Raw genomic sequence first — 21782 nt, forward strand, 5'->3', positions numbered from 1 at the left:
AGTTTCCTCTCATGAATTGCTCAGTTGTTGGCTTATTGTCAAAACCACTAGCAGCAAGTGAATAAGATGCACAGGTCAGATGTCAGGGACTCAGCTCTTGCATATCCTCCAACTGTCCTGATTTAACAGGGACAGTCCTGATCAATTCTCTGCTCCATTTTTTCAGCTGCTTTTAAAACATCCCTGTTTCTTTCTCCTCCCTCTGCTTTCCCCTTTTGCCCTGAAATTACTTCAACTGCTGCATACTGAGTCCAAAGTGTAAAGGTATTTTCTGTTAACAGAACAGGGAGAGAGCTAAGAAGAGGAGCTGGATCCTTGCCCTTACCTGTAGACTCAGGAAAAAGCAAACTGCTGCTTCTTCTTCTAACCTCTCCTAGCTTGTGCGTTCTTCCTTATTAATAACTTTTGCCATCTTGATCACAACCATGTTGCTTGGCCACATGTGTCCCAGTTTTTGTTGGCGCAGTGTTGGAATGTATTGGGATGGGAAGCTATGAAGGAACAAACATGCTTCTTGAAAGCCTAGACTGATTAACCTTGTTTGCCTTGAGAATAAAATAACACATGAGATACATGTATCAAGACTTATTGCTACTATTTCTGTTAGGTGCAGCCATGAGTAGTACTCAAGAACTGCTGATCATTTTTCCTTCTGGTGGACTGTGGTATTGTAGTTTCTCAGTTAAGAACTTCCACCTTGGGCCTTTTCACACTACACAGATATAGCAGTATGATTCCTTTTTAAATGCCATGGTTACATGCTTTGGAAGTCTGGGATTTTTTAGTTTAGAGATGGGTCAGAGGCATCACTAGGGGAGTGGGAGGAGTGCAGGCTGCATCAGGTGAAACCCTAAAGGGGAGGTGACATGACTGTTCCCCAAATGTCTACCTTTGGGCAGGAATGGTCTGTGGAGCATCCCTTTAAAACCCTGGAGCTCAATGGAAGAGAAACCATGAATGGGGCAAGGCTCAGTGGGCAGAAAAACGAGAAGCCTCAGGATTTTTTTAAAGTACTCTTTTAAAATTTTCTTTAAAAATCTTATCAAATTTTCACTTTAGCCACATGAAACTGTGTAAATGTAAATATATTTAGGATGTGTATGTGATATTGTAATCTGAAGGTAACCTTTTTTTAAATTTTGCTACAGTTGTTTATGCCACAATTATTGCCATTTCATTCATTGATATATGGGATTTACAACTTAAATGCGACATTAATATAAAAAATATGACTAAGGATTCTCCATGGTGTGGTATGGGAGGAGGTAAATTGGGGGAGGTAACATTAGAAGTTACCGTAATGGGTGACACCAGCCCTAGTGATACCACTTGGGAGGGGCATTTAGAATTCTCAGCAAAAGAGCTGTAGTATCTCAACATACTACAGATCTCAGGATGACAAAGCATACAGACATGGCAGTTGAAGTGGAATGTGTGCTATAATTGTATAGCTTAAAAGGATCACCTAACTGACCATTGGCTCTTCCTAAATTGAAAGTAATATAAAAGGACTTTCTCTGCCAGTGTGACTTGGTTTGCTCTCTGATCTTGCTCCTTGGTTCAAACTTGTTACCTTTTCTGCTTTACCCTGAGGTCTTTACTGCTCTTTAGTATTTACTCATTCCAGACTGCTTCCCACAGCCCAGCCTTGATAGCACCATTGTTACCACATCTTTAATGAAATGTGTTAGAGGCAAATTTGGCCTATGGACCAAATTATTTGGGACATCACCCCTCTAGAGGATAATGGATTCAATGAAAAATGTTTCCATATATATTTTTGTCTACGAGAGAGGCAATGTGGATGAAATATTATTTATTTGTATACACTTCAATGGCCGCCCTCTTCATAAGACCCAGATATTTTAGTGCTGATGTTATCCTTAAAATCAAGCAATAATAATGCCATGGACTTTTTGTGCAGTAGCTGTTAAGTAGATTTTCCTCTTGTAAATATTGAACTAATTTCTGGTTGTTATTGAAAAGTGGAAAGGAAAATAATGGCACTTTGGGGCATTCCATTACTCACCTAAGATATAAAATCAATATCTTCGGTCATTTGTGGTCATTAAAGATCCCACAGCAGTTCAGAAGGATTAACTTTGGTTCTCTGGTTAAAATCCATGGAAGTAATTGTGTGCTTAATTTCTTTCTTAAATGACATCACTTAATTGTAATTGTGTGACACTCAGTTTCCTAGAAAGAACTTTCAGTTGTGAAGGGAGAAGCCGAAGTAGGAAAGTACCAAGCTTTTAAAGTTATGCAAAGTAGATTACAAAAAGAAAAGAAGGATTTCATTTGCTATTTGATGTTCTTTTTTGTTGCCTGTTTTACTGAACCATTTCCTGTATTGCTATGTATTTTATATGTATTATCCTATTATTTCTTAGATTGTATGCCATAGGCATGTTTACTCCTATCTATTTATTGTTTGTATGTACAGCGCTGTGCAAATCTACAGCGCTATATAAATAATAATAATAATAATAATAATAATTTCAAACTAAAGATACAGGTTATACGTTTTAAGATCAACAGAAGGAGGAGAAGATTCAGTAACTAGTGACACCAAGTGCATGGAGACAGATAAAACTTGGTGTATAGTACATCTGCAGGTTAGTGACCTCATATATGAGAGGATGGTGACTTCTAATCATTAAAACAATCTAGATTTAAATTCAAGGGGGGGGGAGTGTGTACATGGACCAGATTTGGCAAACTGGCCAAAGATAGCCTGCTCCCAGCAAACCCCAAGGCACTTTGATGCGGGAGCTAAAAAGGCCAATGCAATTTTAGGCTGCATCAATAGAAGTATAGTGTCTAGACCAAGAGAAGTAATAGTACCACTGTATTCTGACTTGGTCAGGCACCAACTGGAATATTGTGTCCAGTTCTGGGCACCACAATTTAAAAGGATATTGAGAAACTGGAGTGTGTCCAAAGGAGGACGACTAAAATGGTGAAGGTTCTGGAAACCATGTCCTGTGAGGAACGACTTAGGGAGCTGGGGATGTTCAGCCTGGAGAAGAGAAGGTTAAGAGGTAATATGATATGTTTAAATACTTGAAAGGGTGTTGTATTGAGGAGGGAGCAAGCTTGTTTTCTGCTGCTCCAGAGAACAGGACCCAGAACAATGGATGCAAGCTACAGGAAAAGAGATTCCACCTCAACATTAGGAGGAACTTCCTGACAGTAAGGGCTGTTTGACAGTGGAACACACTCCCTTGGAGTGGAGTCTCCTTTCTTGGAGGTCTTTAAGCAGAGGCTGGATGGCCATCTGTCGGGGATGCTTTGAAGGAGGGTTCTTGCATGGCAGAGATTGGACTGGATGGCCCTTGTGGTCTTTTCGAACTCTACAATTCTATGATTCTATGTTTCTGTGAACAAATCTTGCCAAGAAAACCCCATGATAGGGTTGCCGTTAGTCAGAAATGACTTGAAGGCACTATTTTTCACTTATGCAAAGGAGGGGTTTAACTTTCTATCCCCTGAGCTTTTCTGCAATGACCCGAGGGAGGGGAATACCATTGGTATCTTACATCTCCTTTGAATTTTCAACAGTTGATGGGGATATCTCACTTTTAGGGCAGTCAGCAAAGGAATTCCTTGCCTCTGCCATGAATAACCATCACCAGGAGAGAAGTTCTGGTTGTCGTCAGTTGACGAGATTCATGGACCAGTGGTGCTACTGTCACTGTTCAAGCATCGTTGAACATTTTGTCTCAATGTAGTGGCTGATAAAAATGGACTGCTGCTGAACCAGTCCTTTATTCATGTGCAAACAGAGTGACACAGAGTGCTCTGGGTGTTTGGATTCATCATACTTACCTGAAGGTTGAACTTTTTTGAATAGCTGGCATTAAAAGCAAAAGAGAAGATACACTAGCCTTTTCATCTCTCGCTCTTTGCTTGTTTGATACAACACTTTGCTAGCTTGTGAACAGTGCTTTTGAATGTGACCATGATGTCCAAAGTCATTACCTGTCTACCAGATATAAAGTGAGAATTTGATCTACTAAAATGGTGACATTTTGATTTGTATGCAATTAAGCATATGAAAGGTTGCCACTAAAGCCTGTGAGTCAGCATCTCCCTTTATCACAGCAGCAGGTATGTGTCTTCATGCACACATGCAAGTTTTAATGAAATATCTATCTGGATAGCAGCCACTGAGACCCACATGGTTCCACAGAAGTTGCAGCACCACTTAGCTGGGAGTGATGGTGACAGAATTTTTCCTATCTTGGAACAGATGAAAGATGTATTTAATGGGTTTCCAGATGTAAAATCACATCTGTCCAGTTTCCAGACTGAGTTTATAAAGACAGGGCTTATAAAGTTATATTTAAGAGGAATGGTTATAATAACATGCCATCCACAGGTGCATTTACAATGTAGAAATAAGGCATTTTGACACCACTAGAACTACCATGACACCATCCTACAGAATCTTGTGATATGTAATTTTGAGAGGCATTAACATGCTTTAGGTGAGAATGCTAAAGACCTTGTAAAGCTACAAATCCCATGATTCCATAGGAAGGAGCTACAGGACTTAAAGTTAAACTGCATTATTTCTACAGTGTAGATGCACCCTATAAATGAGTAAAGGAGGAAATATGCTCTGGGTTCCAGAGCATCATCCTATCACTACTCAGGTTTGGATGGCTTCAAAACGTTCTACTACTGAATCTTCTTAAAATGTACAAGCTCTGTTTCCAAAATCCCTCACCACAGCACATGCTGGCTGTGGCTTCTGGAGGTTGAAATCCAAAAGCATCAGAGGAGTCAAAAATGGGAATCACCAATCAAATCCAGCAACCTTTCTCCACCAGAGGCCAAATAGCTATTCCTACAAAGCTTGGAGGCAGAACATAATGGTAATGGTTGTCCTGGTTAATTTTCAAGAAGTGTCAATTGTTACTGGTTTAGATTATAGATTTTTAAGACTGCAGATGTTCATGGAGGATCAATTTTGTTTTGTTTTTCAGCAATAGCTAAAAGTTGAACCTCTGTATTTAATAAGTATAGATCACAAACTACTAGAAGGTAGATGATGGCTATTATCATGATGTTGCTTAGATCACATCTGTTTAAGTGGCATCTCTGTGGTTGGTTTCACTTGGTGTGGAGGGGCAGCAGGGAGGCAGCAGCAGGATGGACTGCCCCACTACCCTCTCCCACTTACTCCCTCCCCCCCCATGCCTTGCTTGCCTTTCCTCTGACTAAGCTGCCACCATCTTGCAAGACTGCTTCTTGTGTGTGTGTGGGGGGGCGGAGTTGTTGCAGCCTCTGGAGGGCTGTTTTGTGTCTGGAATGGTTTCCCAGGGGAGCAGACACACTGGACCCCAGATGAAAGGCACTGGCCCTCCCAGCATTGGTACTTGAGGGTCGTGCTACAGCCTCTGGAGGGCCATTTAGAGCCCTGTGCAGTTGCAAGAGATTCATTCCCTTTGTGGCTTGCCCAGCAATCATGCCAGCCTTCCCAGTTAGGGTTGCCATACGTCAGGACCTCCAAACCGAGACAAATGTAGGATAAAATTTTCAAATGTAAGACACTGCGGTGGCGGCGGCGGCGGAGCCCAAGCGGGCAGGGAATCCTCCCCTCAGCCCGGGGGCGGGGGCAAACCGGGGCGGGACCGTGCGGACCCGCCCAAAAACAGAAAAGTCCCGCCCACAGGCGGGATATGGCAACCTTATCCCCAGTGTACCGGGACAGCAGGTGTACATGCACACACCCCAGGGTGTCATCCAGTGCAGTCTGCACTCCATGCATGTCTGTAATGACGCCAGTGAACTGAACTGATCTTTCTTAGGGAGAGGGCTTTTGACTAGATTAGTATTAGCCTGCTGGAGAGAAGTTTACAGAGGTGTTACCACACAATGCCATCTCATCATACATGATTGTTAAAAGAGATGCTAGAATCAGATAATCAGAGTACCATAGAGTTGGAAGAGACCACAAAGGCCATCCAATCCAATCCCTACCATACAGGAACTCACAATCAAAGCACCCCTGACAGATGGCCATCTAGCCTCTGTTTAAAGACCTCCAAGGAGGGAGACTCCATCACTCTCCGAGGAATTGTGTTCCACTGTCAAACAGCTCTTAAGGTCAGGAGGTTCCTCCTAATGTTTAGGTGGAATCTCTTTTCCTATTTCTTGCTTCCATTGCTCCATGTTCTAGACTCTGGAGCAGCACAAAACAAGCTTGTGACATCCTTAATATGACACCCCTTCAGGGTTATTGCATCATCTCTTAACCATCTCTTCTTCAGGCAAAGCATACCCAGCTCTTTCCTCATCAGGCTTGGTTTCCAGACCCTTCACCATTTTAGTTGCTCTCCTCTGGACATGCTCCAGCTTGTCCACATCCTTTTTGAATTGTGTTGTCCAGAACAGGACATAGTATTCCACGTGAGGCCTGACCAAAGCAGAATAGAATGGCACTATTACTTCCCTTGGTCTAGACACTATACTTCTATTGATGCAGCCTAGAATTGCATTGCATTGGCATTTTTAGTGGAATTTGATCCTTATGCATTTTCATCTCCCAGGCTAATTAAGGATTTGAAATTTCCAATTATCCTTAGGATTTTCACATCTCCAATTTTTGGAATATAGTTTTCAACTCCAGAAAATGTCCCTTTTAAAACATGTGCTGAAATATGTTTAAGAACCAGTGCACCTAGATAAAATACATTTATAAATGCAGGATTTGTGGAAAAGAATATTCAAAGCTGTGTCTTTCAAAAAGTATTTATATACAACATTTCATGGGCATCAGAAAAATAATGATGAGAAAATAGGATGAAACAAATTTCTGCATGACTGAATATAGGCAAAATTGACATGGATTAATCTGCACATGTAGTTGAGTCTGTATTAAAATCAATGTGTTATTTATTTATTTACCTATTTATTTATTTTAATAATCCCACATTTTTCCCAGTGTAGTTTACGGATCAAAATATGGATCAAAAGAAAACATAGCTAAAATCAATCATCATATTAAAAGTAATTTAAAATCAATTAAATCTATAAACTATCATATTTAACAGGGCTGTGAATCAAAAACTTTTTAAAAAAACATTTAAAATATAACAGGCAAATGTGAGATTAAAAACTACAACACACTCTTAAAAAAAACCTTTCCCTGTAACCATCCGAAATTGCATAAAAATGTTGCCTTGTGTCCTGTTCGGAAGCTACACTAATCTAAACTGATTTATGATCACATAAAGTTGAATTGTGCCATTGTGCAATGTTTGTATTCTCAGAAGGGGAGCAGAGGTATAGCTATCCTATCGAGACCATTGTGCAAACAGATTCAGCAATGTGGTTGTTGTGTAACATGTCCCAATGCACAATATGTCCAGTGGCATCACTAGGGTTGGTGTCACCCAGTGTGGCAACTCATGGTGTCACATGCCATGTACCTCCTCCCATGCCACACCATACAGAATTGTTAGGAATGGTTTGTATGAATGTTACTCATAAATTGTAATTCCCTTATATCGCTGAATGTAATGGCAATAGTTGTGATATAAACAACTAAAATTATATCTCTACATTACAATACACACAGCCTAAAATGTATTTGCATGTACATAGTTTTATTTGGTTAAAGTGAAAGTTTGGCAAGGTGTGATGTTTTTACAGGAAATTTAAAACTATAAAAATACATTTTTAATTTTAATTTTTTAAAAAACCTGAGGCTTTCCTTTCTTGTCCCATTGAGCCTAGCTCCACTCGCACCATCTCTTCTGCTGAGTTCCAGTGTTTTAAATGAACAAAAGCAAATACCACAGCTTGCTTCTGCCCAAAGGAAGATGTTTGGGGAGCAATGGTGTCATCCCCTCCCTAGGATGTCACCAGGTCTAGTCTGCATCCCCTGCACCTGCTTAGTGATACCTCTGAGTGTTTCCCACTGTACAGTGAGTCTTGTCCACAGTAGGAATGTCCATTAAATTAAAGGCCATCCTGGCTCAGTTATATAAACTCACTGGGTGACCTTGGGCAAGTCACACTCTCTCAGCCTCAGAGGATAGCAATGGCAACTGCCCTCTGAAGAAATCTACCAAGAAAAACAACTGATAGGTTCACCTTATTGTCACCATGTAAATGACTTGAAGGCACACAACAACCACAACAACATCTTGTGTGGTGCCCTGTTTTACATTGTCACAGTTCACTAACATAGTTGTATATCATGCTGGTCTCTTTGTAAAGTTACTCGTGGTAGCCTTGGAACCAAGTTCTTAAAAAAAATTCATGTGTTCTCAAACATTTCATGGTAAAAATTTTGCAGCACTAATGTGCAGAATTTCAGGTTGTTTAAAATGTGGAGTAATGTAGAATAGGTCCCAATTTTTATTGCTCTGCTAGTTGGGTGATGGGAGGAACTATAGTTCTATGGCACGACTATGCTTTCCATTTAAAGGTAAAGGTAAAGGTGTTCCCTTGACATGAATGTCTAGTTGTAACTGACTGTAGGGGGTGGTGCTCATCTCTGTCATTAAGCCAAACAGCCAGTGTTGTCTGAGGACTGCTCTGGTGGTCATATGGCCAGCTCGACTGTACTGAAGGCTTTCCATGTAGGAGGTCCTTAAAACCTAATTAAAAAGAATATATAGGAGGAGATGAGAATGAGTTTGCTCTTTTTGAGACCCTCAAGAATCGCTGCCATTCAAAGTAGATTGTACTTGGGTAGACGGATAAATATCCTGACTTCCTTTGTTCTGTTTTGAGTTTCTGTTCTATTGCTGAAGTGCAGGCATTTTAAAAATTAATACCAGAATGGCAGCATGCAAAGAGGGAGCTCACTAAATTTAACCTGGAGAAGACTGAGAGGTGATAAGATAGCTGGCTGACATGCTGCACAGAAGAGATGTAACATGACTTTATGCTCACAGAGGCATGCCCTGGTTGCATTTTACCACATCGTTACAGAATTACAATATTTCCCGAAGGTTCTTTCTGTGTAGTTTAAAAACAAAACAAAACATGGGAGGGCAGAGCAAAAGAAATTAGACAATTTTTTGGCTCGCTGTTTGGAACTGGATTAATAAATAGTTTCTCTCTTTCTTTCTTGGTGTTTTATCCAGGCAGATCACCAGCGATATTCATAGCAAAAACACAGGACAAAAAGAATCGATCCTTGGCCATGTGTACAGTTGCATTTAGAATAATAGTTATTCTTTAAAAAAAACACCTAAAAGCTGCAGTAAACTGCATGTGCACAATTTGGAAATTTTTTGAAACATGAAAGATTTCCTAATGTATCTGTTCCACTTTGGTACGTCAAAAATCTGGGGAGACATTTGAATGCAGAGAAGTTTGGAAGTGTCCCTAATTAAAACTGGCTGTTTTTTAAATATATGTCTTAAGTTCTTGTTAACCTTCCCAAAGTCATTAGGATTAAGCTTTTTCAAATACTAACGAAGTTTCCCTTCTGTGTATCTTCTCTCTTTTTTTTTCTGCAGAGAGACTGCCACAGAGTTGTCTGGAACATTACCAAGGTAAGCAAGCTGTTCTGCTAAAACCAAATCTGTGTGTTGGCTTTGGGGAGCTGCTGAAGGGAAGTACAGCTTCTCTAACTGAAGCATCCAAGACAGCTTGTCAGAGGTTTAAAGGAGGGGGGGGGGGGGAGGCCATTTGTATAAGAAACAATAGTTACAAAATATGTGTTAAAGAAAGAGAGAGAACGTTTGCCATGCCAGACAGAAGCAGCTGTGGTGTGGGTTCTTGGAATAGTACATGATTTTTAAAAAAATGTTTTTAATTGATGGTGCATTGCTGAAGGAAGAACATCCTTGATGTATTCTTGCCAGGTTAGGATTTGGAATGGTTAACTTGCAACTTCTGTTTGTTTTTGGATTTGCGTCTGTGGGTTTTTGTGCATTGTTTGAGCTGTTGAAAGAAGAGTGTTCCAAGATTCCTTTGTAATGAATCTTCTTCTAGTAGGTTGAAGGTGGAAGGATAGATTCATCACTGTTGGTTGTAGGTGTATACTGGGTCTACCCTACCATCAGATAGAATAAACCAGTCTCCTTTAAGGAAAAAATGCTGGAAAGCAGAGCAAGATGTAAAGAACTTGTACCATATGGCTTGCTGTCCACTGTCTAAACTATCCTCTTGCCCTTAGGTACAGGCATTCTATAGACTGTCTTATTGCTGTGCTGAAGAAATATCCCACTGTTAGACCAATTCAGTTGGTTCATGGAATGGGAGGGGAGAGGATCGTATCTTATGAAGTAAATTGTCTTGGCCTGGCCAAGACAATTTACTTGGCCTGATATACAGAAGGATTTTCCTGTCATCTCTGTTGCTTCTGCAGAGGTTATTTCCCCAGTGCTTAAAAAAATGAGTAAAATCTCTTTGACAGTGGATAAACCACAAAGAAATATGTGTGTGTTCACCGTTTGAATAATGACACTTGGATCATACCTCTATCTCTTTGAGGAACTATCATGGGTAGCCATCCTGGCAAAGTATTATTATTTTTTTATCAATATCACTGAGTGCTGTGCTAAGTGAGACCAACTTGATTTGATGGTTCTAAGACAGTCTACTCAAGGGAGCCACAAATGGAATTTAGCCATTATTTGGGTTCATTTCTCCTTTTTAAAAAATCAGGTTCTTATTATTCTTGATTTTTCTGTGTCTCAAACTGTTAAGGGGCTGACTAAAGAAAGAATTACTTTAGATGTAATTTAAGATGTCTTGCAGCAGAACACGTGAGGCCTTCTGTATTCAGTTTTTCATTTTACGATTCCTCTAACCAGCCCACGTACGATTATTCCAATGTAGGCATAGGCTGTAACTGGTGAAGGTGAGAGGTACTGGCACTGAATGAATAATTTCTGGTGGACTGATTCAGATCATCGCCGAGAAGGCCTTCTCCCATGTTCCAAGGCAAAGTACTGACCTCATCAGTGGGACAAAGGGGACCCCCACCCCAGCAGACTTGAATCCTTGGGCAGGCACACATAAGGAAAGGAATTCCCTCAAGTATCAAGGCCTCAAGCTCTTTAAAGCTTTAAATGCCATTACAAGCCATTCTGGCCAGAAGCAAAATTGTGTGTCTTCCTACTTGAGCGTGATAAGATATGCCATGCTTAAAGTAGAAGTTTGGCACATTTGGCAGGCTGGTTAGTACTTTTTAAAAGCATTGGATGAAGCCACTAAAACAGCAAGACACCTTCAGGCAACTATTCTGTTCATTTTTATTTCACAACATTCTTTTTCTGAAAGATGCAATTGGACAGAAATAAGTATAAATAAAGTAAAACACTGTGGCATTCTGGGAACTGTTTTTAACCAATGTTCATCAGTTGACTCAGATGAGTACCGGCAAAATCAGGAATCAGTTTTCTTCACTATAGAGGGAATGTGTAGGGTTCCATAAAATCAATCACATCCAATTATCACATTCATGTTGTCAGACTACTTTTTCTCCAAAAGAAAATCCTCCATCTTCTAGCTTTCTGTGGGTGTTTTATATTTTTTTTAGTAGTGGAATTTTATTCTTTAAAAAAATATGTTGCCCCCTTTTAAGAAGAATGATTTTAAATAGAAATTTAAAAGATTAAGAGGAGCCAGATATTTTATCTCCTCTAATTCACTGGTTCTGCATGATTCCTGAAACATATGGATTGTACCTCTTGGTAGTCCACTAGAAAGACTTCAATGATCTATTGATAAGTTTCTTCCATATCAGAATCCTTCGTGTACATCTTGTTGCTGTTCTAAAATAGCCTTCCACATCCTGCTACCCTCCAGGATTATTGAATGAACTAGAAATCCTATAATTCACCCCTATCATAGCTAATGATCAGGAAAGGCTATTGTAAATGACATCCTAGGAAGATGGATGAAGCTTTCTGAACTATGTTGACTTTTCTCTAGCTCTATCTATCTCACTTGATAAAATAAACTCACTGTTTACAGCCTAGGAAACAATATGAAATGTTTTAAAAGAAATTCTAAAAGGTAATAAATACTTAAAACACTCCAATATGTAACACAAATCAGATAGTAATCAACCCAATAAGGCCTATTTTGGATTTTTTCGGCAAAGGTTTAAAATGTACTACAGTCTCTGTTGCCTTGACCATGCAGAGGAAACTATTCCCAATAGTGGGTGCCACCACTGAGAAGACCTGCATTTGTGTTGTCATGTGATGGCATTCCATTGGTTGCAGAATGACCCATGAGTCACTGAAGATCTCAGCATTAAATGTGGAATATATAGGGGAAAGTAGATGTCTTGGTTACAGGGTGCATAGGGCTGGTCTTAAACATGGTTCAGAGGGTATTAGACAGCCAGTGCAATTCTTTCAGCATAGATGTAACTTGGTTCTTCATTAAGCATTCCATCTGCTTTTTTCTGTACTACTTGCCACTTCTGAACAAGATGCAACGGCAGTCCCATGCACAGAATTCTCCAGAAGTCTAACCCTTATTTTACATGAATCACAGTGGCAAGTATATCCCTATCCAGGAATGAGCACCAACCAAAGCTGATCTTGGACATTCAAGGCTACTGAGATTATCTGGATGCTCATGCTGGAGATGAAGCAACACTAGACAGGCTTACATGCCATGTTTTGCAATGTATAACCCTCCTCTTGTTCCAAAGTTCATATTATTTGTGTAATATCACTGTGTCAAGTATACACTGCACTTTATAAGCAGTAAATCATGATTGTCCAGCAGATCTGCAGCTTATAAATGCTCAAGTCTCCCATTGCCAAAGCAACCAATGATTTTTTTAAAAAATCATAGAATCACAGAAGCATTGGAAAGGACTGCAAAGCCCATCTAGTTCAACCACCTTTCCATGCAAGAATACACAGGGCAGTGATGGCACTCCTAAGAGATGATCATCAAACCTCTGCTCAGAGATCTCCACAGTAGGAAAGCTCACCAGCCTCCAAGACAGTACAGTGGTCCCTCCACATCTCCTGAGGTTAGGAGGACAGGATCCCCACGAAAGTGGAAATCTGCAAATAAAAACAAAACAAAACACACTTCTTCTTCTTCTTCTTCTTCTTCTTCTTCTTCTTCTTCTTCTTCTTCTTCTTCTTCTTCTTCATGAGAGAACCCCTCTCTTGGAATCTGTAGGCCTTCCAGTGCAATTCTATGGTCAATGTCCAGCAGAAGTTGATCATAGAATCATGCTGGAGAACCTACAGATGCCTAGAGAAGTGTTTTTTCTAGGAATCTCTAGGTCCTTCAGCATGGTCAACTTCCACTAGAGTCATGCTGAGTCGTGCAGAGTTGAGATTCCTAGAGAGAACATGTTAATCAATCCTGCGAATAATTAAATCTGCAAAAATCAAAGTTGCAAACGTGGAAGACTGACTGTATATTCTACTGTTGAATAGCTCTTATAGTTTAAAAAAATTAGTTATTCCCAATGTTCAATTTAAAAAAAAACATTTGTATGAACTAATATTTTTCTCTGTATCTGTTTTAACATTTGTAAGGCACCTTGAGTCCTAGATGAAGAAAAAGAGAGACTATACATATAGGAATAATAGTGATGGTGGTGGTGGTGATGATGTTTGCATGAATCTCTCCTTTTGTAATTTGAATCCATTGGTTCATGCTGTAGTCCCAGAAAAACAGAAAACACATATAAAAGTTTTTTATTTAAAAAAAAGATGTTTCATTTTGTGGCAGCTTAATAATTATGACTCCATCGGGCTATTTTTAATTAGCTTTGTGGATGTTGTGAGGGTAGGGGAAAGGGTGTCTGGTGAATATTGTATTTCAGATTAATATTTATTCAGAATGAAAATGTGTAACATGAAAACAATGATATCCTCATTGCAATTATACTACAACCTGTTTAACAAACATTTAGCAAGAATACTGATTAACCATCTTAGGTCCCCCCCCCCCCCCCGCTTCTCTTTATGCTGCAGTTCGGAGGAGTAGAACAAATCAAGCTTTTGATTAAAAGTTTGGTCTTGCTTTTGCTTTTGCTGAACATTTTGATTTTACCTGTCCTTTTTTTGTTTTGTTTTTTACTGCAGTTTTTTTTCCTCGAGAGCAGCTTGCTAGGCAAAGTCTTATTGCATACAAATTGTCTTTCTTGCCCTGGTTTTTCAACTTCTGAGTCTTTTGATAGCTTCATCTGTATCACAAAGCACTCTAGCGCAATTGGAAACAAGGCGTCTGAAGTTATTTCTGTTTATTCACCAGTTAATGATTGTCTGTGCATGACACCTCTCTGGTTTATTATTTTTTAAAATATATATATTTTGAGTCACAAAGGTGTGCTTACTCTTTTTCATCTAAAGGGGAGGATGGAGAGGGGAGTAAAGAAGATAATACAAAGCAGAAACAGTCTTTGGCTTGAACACAGCCGTATTTCTCCAGCACCATTTCATAAACATTTAGCAGTCTATCGGCTGATCTACTGTGTTGTGGGATAAAGCTTTTGAGATCTGTAGCTGATGATTCTTAATTACACAGGATATTGTTAATCTAATTTTGGCTGGCAATTAACTGGTGATAGATACAGTAAAATACACGCACGTACAGACACACAAACTGTCCTTTTTACATTAGAAATCAATTAGGAATAAAGTTCTCAAAGCCTTCATAAAAATGACATCTTCAAGCATTTCTTCAATATGTTCCAGTTTTCTACCTTTCATTTAATAAATTTAATCTCATTCTAAAGTCTTTCCTCAGTTTAAAATTAAAAGCTAGACACATGTTGCTAGGAATAAAAATGGATTTTGCAAGCACATATCTTCCAATTGTCCTGATTTTATTGCTTGTAAAATGTCCCAGTTTCTTTCTCCTCCTCCCACCTTTCTTTTTTCTCCTTGACTTATTTCAATTGCTGCAAACTTTCAAAGTGCAAAACTATTTTCTAACTTATGGGGCTGTACAGATGAGAAGAAAAGGGCGGCCAGAGGCCGGCCAGTTCTCCTTTGGATTGTTGCCAGTGCAATCGCATGGGCACGGCAACGATCCGCTCCCAAAAGGAACTGTGAAACAAAGCTCATTTCCATGCTACTGCCAAGGTGCCATTAGCACCCTCGAGTGGCGTGGTGACGTCTCTTGTGCGCCATACCATTTGGACATGGTGCACAAGGCATGCCATTGGTGCATGCAGCATGTGAACATGCACGTGCCAAAATAGTACCGGCTGAGTGAAGGATATGCGGACGCTCTGCTCTCCTGAGCCCTATTTTTGGCCCCAGGCTGCTGCAAAGTGGCAGTCTGTACTGGGCCTAACTCAACAAGGGGGAGGTGGAATTAGGGGGCTAAATCTTGTCTTTCCCTGTAGATTCAGGCAAAAGCTGACTGCTGCAGCATCTCCTACCTTGTGTGTTCTTCCTCATTAATAACATTTGTCATCATGACCATACTCTAATGTTGACTGGCCATATGTGTCCCAGTTTTCATCTGACAAATGTTGGAGAAGGTATGCAAGCAACATGTGATTCAGTGCCTTGAAATGTGAACCAAATAACCACCAGAGATTTATACAAACATTTTGCAGATTTGTACCTTTTGGCAGTATGCAGTAAGCCTTATCTGATGTGACTTGTCAGTTCCATTGCTTAAAGAGACAGTATTATTTCTCTGTGCTTGTGTTTCTGCTTAGTTGGTCATTCACTTTCTGCCTGGATAGATGCAACAGTGATTTTCGGATTATTAAAAATCCATTAGTATTGTGTTTCTCCTCAACCTCAAATTAACTGAATCTTGGAAGGACTGGTTCTTGAGAGAAAAAGAGCTGCTAGGAAGGTCTCTGTGTGTCAGCTTTGTGTTCATGATGTATACAACTTTCACAGTATTCTTCTGTATTTACCTCATGTTCTCTTTTTGCCATATTAAGTGTCCCTAACAGAGGTGTAAAGTTTTTTTGCAGTTTCCCTCCTCTTTGCTAAGAAAGTGATTCTCAACATTTTACAAGATTTTTTTTTTGTGTATTTCTGATTGTTTTCCATATTTTGAAACCTTTTTTTGCAAGAAAAGCTTTGAGAAGCACAAAACACTGTACCTTGCAAAAAAGATTACATTTTTGGACCAAAAAAAAGCCCCACGACACTGTACTGGCACACAGAGTTTGTATTTGGTACAAAACAACTTTTACACAAATGAAATGAGCCCTGTTTGGCTCAGGTCCCGGGACTGTAATTTCCCATGTCAGTCTGCCCATATATTGAGATCTTCTAAGGAAACCTTTCCTTCCATCACACCACCTTCACTGGTACCTCTGGGGGGAATATGGGAGAGGACCTTCTCAGTGGCTGCACCTAGGCTCTGGAACTCCCTTCCTAGAGACCTTAGACTGGTGCCCTCTTTGCTGCTTTTATACAGGCTGATGAAATCCTTTTTTACATTTGTAACTCTCATATGGTAACTTTTTAAACTACTTTTGTTTTTCCTGTTGTAAGTCACCTCAAATCCTGGACTGGAAAAATGATGATGATGATGATGATGATGATGATTGCTTTTGAAATGCATTTTTTTCCAAAATTACATAAATACTGTCAGAATCTTGCTCAGCATAGAGTAAATGTTCGCAATTGTTCATGTTAGTGAGAATTGAATAAGTGAATATTTACATCCTTAGACCCACTATGTGATGAAAATATGCATCTGTTTCAGCCTTCCGAGATGTAATTAGCAATGGATGACTAAGATAGTCTGTGGGAGGCAGGATGGTGTAATGCTTTCAATTTTGGACTAGGAATGAAATCCCACTAGGTGACCTTGGGCAAGTCATATCTCAGAGGAAGGCAAACGCAAACCATCTCTAAAAAAATATTGCCAACAAAACTGTAAGGTTGCCATAAATTGAAGTTGATTTGAAGGCACATTACAGCAACAACAAAATAGCCTATACTCATGTTTCTTTTTCTAGTCCACATTGTGAAAGCAAGGGATGGTACCAAGGAGCCCTATATAGTGGTGGTAGGACTAAACTAGAGTAACTCATTTATATTAGAATCATAGAATCATAGAGCTGGAAGAGACCGCAAGGGCCATCCAGTCCAACCCCCTGCCATGCAGGAAATCCAGATCAAAGCATCCCCGACAGATGGCCATCCAGCCTCCATTTGAAGACTTCCAAGGAGGGAGACTCCACTACACTCCGAGGGAGTTTGTTGCACTGTCGAACAGCCCTTACTGTCAGGAGGTTCCTCCTAATGTTGAGGTGGAATCTCTTTTCCTGCAGCTTGCATCCATTGTTCCAGGTCCTAGTCTCTGGAGCAGCAGAAAACAAGCTTGCTCCCTCCTCAATATGACATCCCTTCAAATATTTAAACAGGGCTATCATATCACCTCTTAACCTTCTTTTCTCCAGGCTAAACATACCCAGCTCCCTAAGGCGTTCCTCATAGGACATGGTTTCCAGACCCTTCACCATTTTAGTCGCCCTCCTTTGGACGCGCTTCAGTTTCTCAATGTCCTTTTGGAATTGTGGCACCCAGAACTGGACACAATATTCCAGGTGGGGCCTGACCAGAGCAGAATACAGTGGCACTATTACTTCCCTTGATCTAGACACTATACTTCTATTGATGCAGCCTAAAATCGCATTGGCCTTTTTAGCTGCCGCATCGCACTGTTGACTCATGTTCAACTTGTGGTCTACTTGGACTCCTAGATCCCTTTCACATGTTGTCTCCTTAAGCCAGGTGTCCCCCATCCTATATCTGTGCATTTCATTTTTTCGCCCTAAGTGCAGTACCTTACATTTCTCCATGTTGAAGTTCATTTTGTTAGCTGTGGCCCAGCTTTCTAGTCTATTCAGGTCATTTTGAATCTTGATCCTGTCCTCTGGAGTATTAGCTATTCCTCCTAATTTGGTGTCATCTGCAAATTTGATAAGTATTCCCCCAATTTTTTCCTCCAAGTCATTGATAAAGATGTTGAACAGTACTGGGCCCAGGACAGAGCCCTGTGGGACTCCACTGGTCACTTCTCTCCAGGATGAAAAGGTGCCATTGTTGAGCACCCTTTGGGTTCGTCCGGTGAACCAATTACAAATCCATGTAACAGTTGCCTTGTCTGGCCCACATTTTACAAGCTTGTTTGCAAGAATGTCATAGGGAACTTTGTCAAAGGCCTTACTGAAATCAAGATATATGATATCCACAGCATTCCCTTCATCTAACAAGGTGGTAACTTTATCAAAGAATGAGATAAGATTTGTCTGGCATGACTTCTTTCTCTGAAACCCGTGTTGATTTTTTGTGATTATGGCATTGCTTTCTAGATGTTCACAGACTCTCTTTTTAATGAACTGCTCCAGATTCTTTCCTGGTATCGATGTCAGACTAATGGATGATAATTGTTTGGATCCTCTTTCTTCCCCTTTTTGAAGATAGGGACAACGTTTGCCCTCCTCCAGTCTACTGAGACTTCTCCCGTTCTCCTGGAGTTTTCAAAGATCATTGCCAATGGCTCCGATATTACATTTGCCAGTTCTTTTAATACCCTTGAACATCTTGCAGAGACAGTGGAGGATACTTGTGCATGTGCAAATACTACTACACTCAGATTTTTGTGGGTTTTCTGGGCTATGTAGCCATGTTCTAGAAGAGTTTCTTCCTGATGTTTCGCCAGCATCTGTGGCTGGCATCTTGATTTCATCCCCAATTTTTCTTCGTTGCTTATATTTTGATATTTCAGCCCATAAATGGTAATAAACCTGTTATGGATAGAGTTTGTCCATTTCTTTGGTGGCCATGAATTCTGGGTTCAGCTAATTTATATTCTTGATAACTGCCAGAATATCTTGCCAAAAAGCAAAATTAATCAGCTATCCATTTTGAATGCCATGCAGACCATGCTGTTGGACATTTTTGTCTAACTTCAGTATAATGCTGCTTGACAAAGAAGCCCCTCTATCTTTGAAACAATGACTGCGTATATTTTGGTTGTGAAAACACTATTGGCATCCTATGACAGAATATTCCAATGTTTTATTCTCATTTGCTATCAAGTCAACTTTGATTTATGGCAGCCCTATGAATAAGAGACCTCCAAGTGCCCCAGTCATCAATAGTTCTGCTCAGATCTTCCAGGTTCAGGGCTGTAGCTTCCTTGATCAAGTCTATCCATTTGTAATTCAGTCTCCCTCTTTTCCTACTGCCTTCCACTTTACCAAGCATTATCATCTTTTCTAATGAGTCACATCATCTCATGATTGATGTAAAGTATGGGAGGTACAGTTTAGCCAATTTTGCTTTATATTATTATTAATTGTCATCAAATTGTTGTTGGGTGCCTTCAAGTCATTTCCAATTTATAGCAACCCTAAGGTAAACCTATCACTGGGTTTTCTGAGGGATCAGAGGGTGTGTCACCTACTGGGTTTCCGTGGTTGAGCAGGGATTTGAAATCTGGTCTCCAGAGTCATAGTTCAACACTCAAACCAATTTTTCCATGCTGGTTTATTTATGTATGTATTTATTTAAAGTATTTATACCTTGCTCTTCAGCCTCAAAGGCTCTCGGACAATCTTATCAATGGTTAATTTGACAGTTATCTGCCATCAGGCTTACAATCTAAATAAAACACAACATGCAAGGAAAAAGAAATGACAGTGGGGTTGGGATTATGTTCAGTAGATTACTCCACTTCTTCTCTTCCTCTGACCAGGGCAGCAACAAGTAGGATGGATGGAGGGCCTTTCATCTGCTTCTGGGACTAGCTGGGCTTGCCTTTTCTTCTCTCCTCCTGAGTTCAGGACAGTGGCAGCTGGGATGGAAGGAGGGACTTTCATTTGCTTCTGGTTTGAGATATGTTGAAGCTGTCGCTGCCTCTTCTCTCTCACCAAGGCCAGGGCAGTGGCAGTTGGGATGGAGGGAGGGCATTTCATCTTTTTCTGGACCTGGGTATGATAGAGCTGTGCCTGACTCTTTTTCTCTCCCTCTGAGGACAGGGCAGAGGCAGTGGGGATGCAGGAATGCCTAACACACGTAGTTAACAACTTTGGGATAGTAACTGTGGACCCAGAACAGATGGCTCAAAAGAAGTGGCTTTGGGGATGTGATGTTTACATGACACATACACCCAGTGTCCTGAAGCCACCGTGACGCCATGCTCTGGTCCTTTTGACCAGAGCAAAAAAGAGCCAGGATAATCTGGCTCCTGGTGGCATGGGTTGGGGCCAGTGGTGGAAACCTGCTTTGCCACAGTCCCCACCCATTTGTGGCTGGAGTGGCCTCAGGCTGCTCCTTCCTGCCTGTCTTCTCCAGGCCAAAGTTTCAAGGCTACAAACCATGGACTATTTCCTTAAACACATACTGAAAAATCATAGATCAGTTTGATAAGCCAAAGCTCAAGGAAGTAGATAGGGGGACTTCAGTAAGCGTTGCTTGATATGTGGCAAAACAGAAAATCTGAAACAGCAAATAAACTACCAACTATAGTTTATGTAGTGAAAATAGTTCTAGGCATGATTAATACAAATCATAATTTGTGAACTTACTCCAAGTGCTTAACCATGGTTAAGAAAAGTAAAGTATAGTCAACTTTGGTGTTGACAGAGAGCAAATGAATTGCTGGGCTGTCAGATTAAAGGATGGCAAACTTCCCTCCTTGATACTGATTCCTTTCTAGGGAAAACTTGTGACTTAGTCCATCTCATATGAGGGGGAGATTGGATAAAAACATTTTCTTGAAACTCTTTTTCTTTAATACCATGGATACCTCTCCCTGAGAACTCAGGGTCTACCATAGGTATGCCTAAATCTCATCTCTCCCTTCTCTGTTCTGCTTTAAATATTTTTTTGTATGCAAAGTAACAAACAGATTTCCTTTCCCCTTGCTGTTTTGACATGCTAAATAAGGTGAGTATTTTCCCCCACACAGGCATTTGCCTTTTCATATTGAAAAACTACTCCAGAGTCCTCATTGTAATTGTACAGGCCTATTTCATTTAGCTGGCACTGAGAATCGAACAGTGCCTGGGGTAAAGTGTCTATATATGTATGTGAGGAGACTGTGTACCTTTTGTAAAGTCTCATTTAAAAAGAGTTTCATTAGGTAAAGCATGACTTTTATTGTGAATTTGGAATAAGTATCAAATAATTGATGAAACTTAAAACTAACAGATTTAATGCATCTGCTTCACCTATGCTTGAGGGGGAAGCTTTATTATTATTATTATTATTATTATTATTATTATTGGAGATGGTGGAGATTCCCCTCCATTTCTTTCTTTCTTTCTTTCTTTCTTTCTTTCTTTCTTTCTTTTTTGAGGAAAGAAGAAAGATAAGCCACTGCTGTAAATGATGGCTATGGATGGATTAGAATTTTGTTTGATCTGTATGCCATGGCATTTTATTCTGATACACAATCTGTACTCAGGACAAGAGGCTACTCTCAGGACAGAATATGGAGGAATTGAATGGTTTCTCATTGACAAGGGGTCAGGCAAAGCTGCATTTTATTACCTTACTGTATCTGTTTAACTTGTACCTGACCATATCATAGATTAGACTTGGAGGAAGTAGAAGTGAAAATTGGAGGAAGGAATATCAACAATTTAATATATGCAGATAACACTCTACTACTAGCAAAAAATAGCAGAGTCCTGGAATGATTACTGAAGAAAGCCAAGGAAGAAAGTACAAAGGCAGATTTACATTAAGAAAACAACAGTAATACCCACAGATTATTTACACAACTTTAAAGTAGATAATGAAGACATTGCAAGTGTTCCTGCAAGTTTTCACAAGGAATCCAAGCACTAGGAACAGCTAGGGGAGCTGGGCATATTTAGAATGGAA

The 21782-nt window shown here is 40.0% G+C and overlaps 1 protein-coding gene across 1 annotated transcript in view; it reads left to right on the forward strand.

The window, feature by feature from the left end:
* LOC149311644 (CUGBP Elav-like family member 2) overlaps positions 1-21782 on the forward strand; it is a 628876-nt gene that overhangs the window by 111405 nt on the left and 495689 nt on the right. Inside the window, exon 2 of the mRNA XM_089527529.1 lies at positions 9486-9521. Coding sequence (XP_089383655.1) covers positions 9486-9521 — 36 coding nt within the window. The remainder of the gene's footprint in view (positions 1-9485; positions 9522-21782) is intronic.

This window comes from Sceloporus occidentalis, unplaced genomic scaffold (genome assembly GCF_023333645.1).
Source record: "Sceloporus occidentalis isolate IW3139 unplaced genomic scaffold, rSceOcc1.0.p SCAF_5, whole genome shotgun sequence".
Lineage (NCBI taxonomy): Eukaryota > Metazoa > Chordata > Lepidosauria > Squamata > Phrynosomatidae > Sceloporus > Sceloporus occidentalis.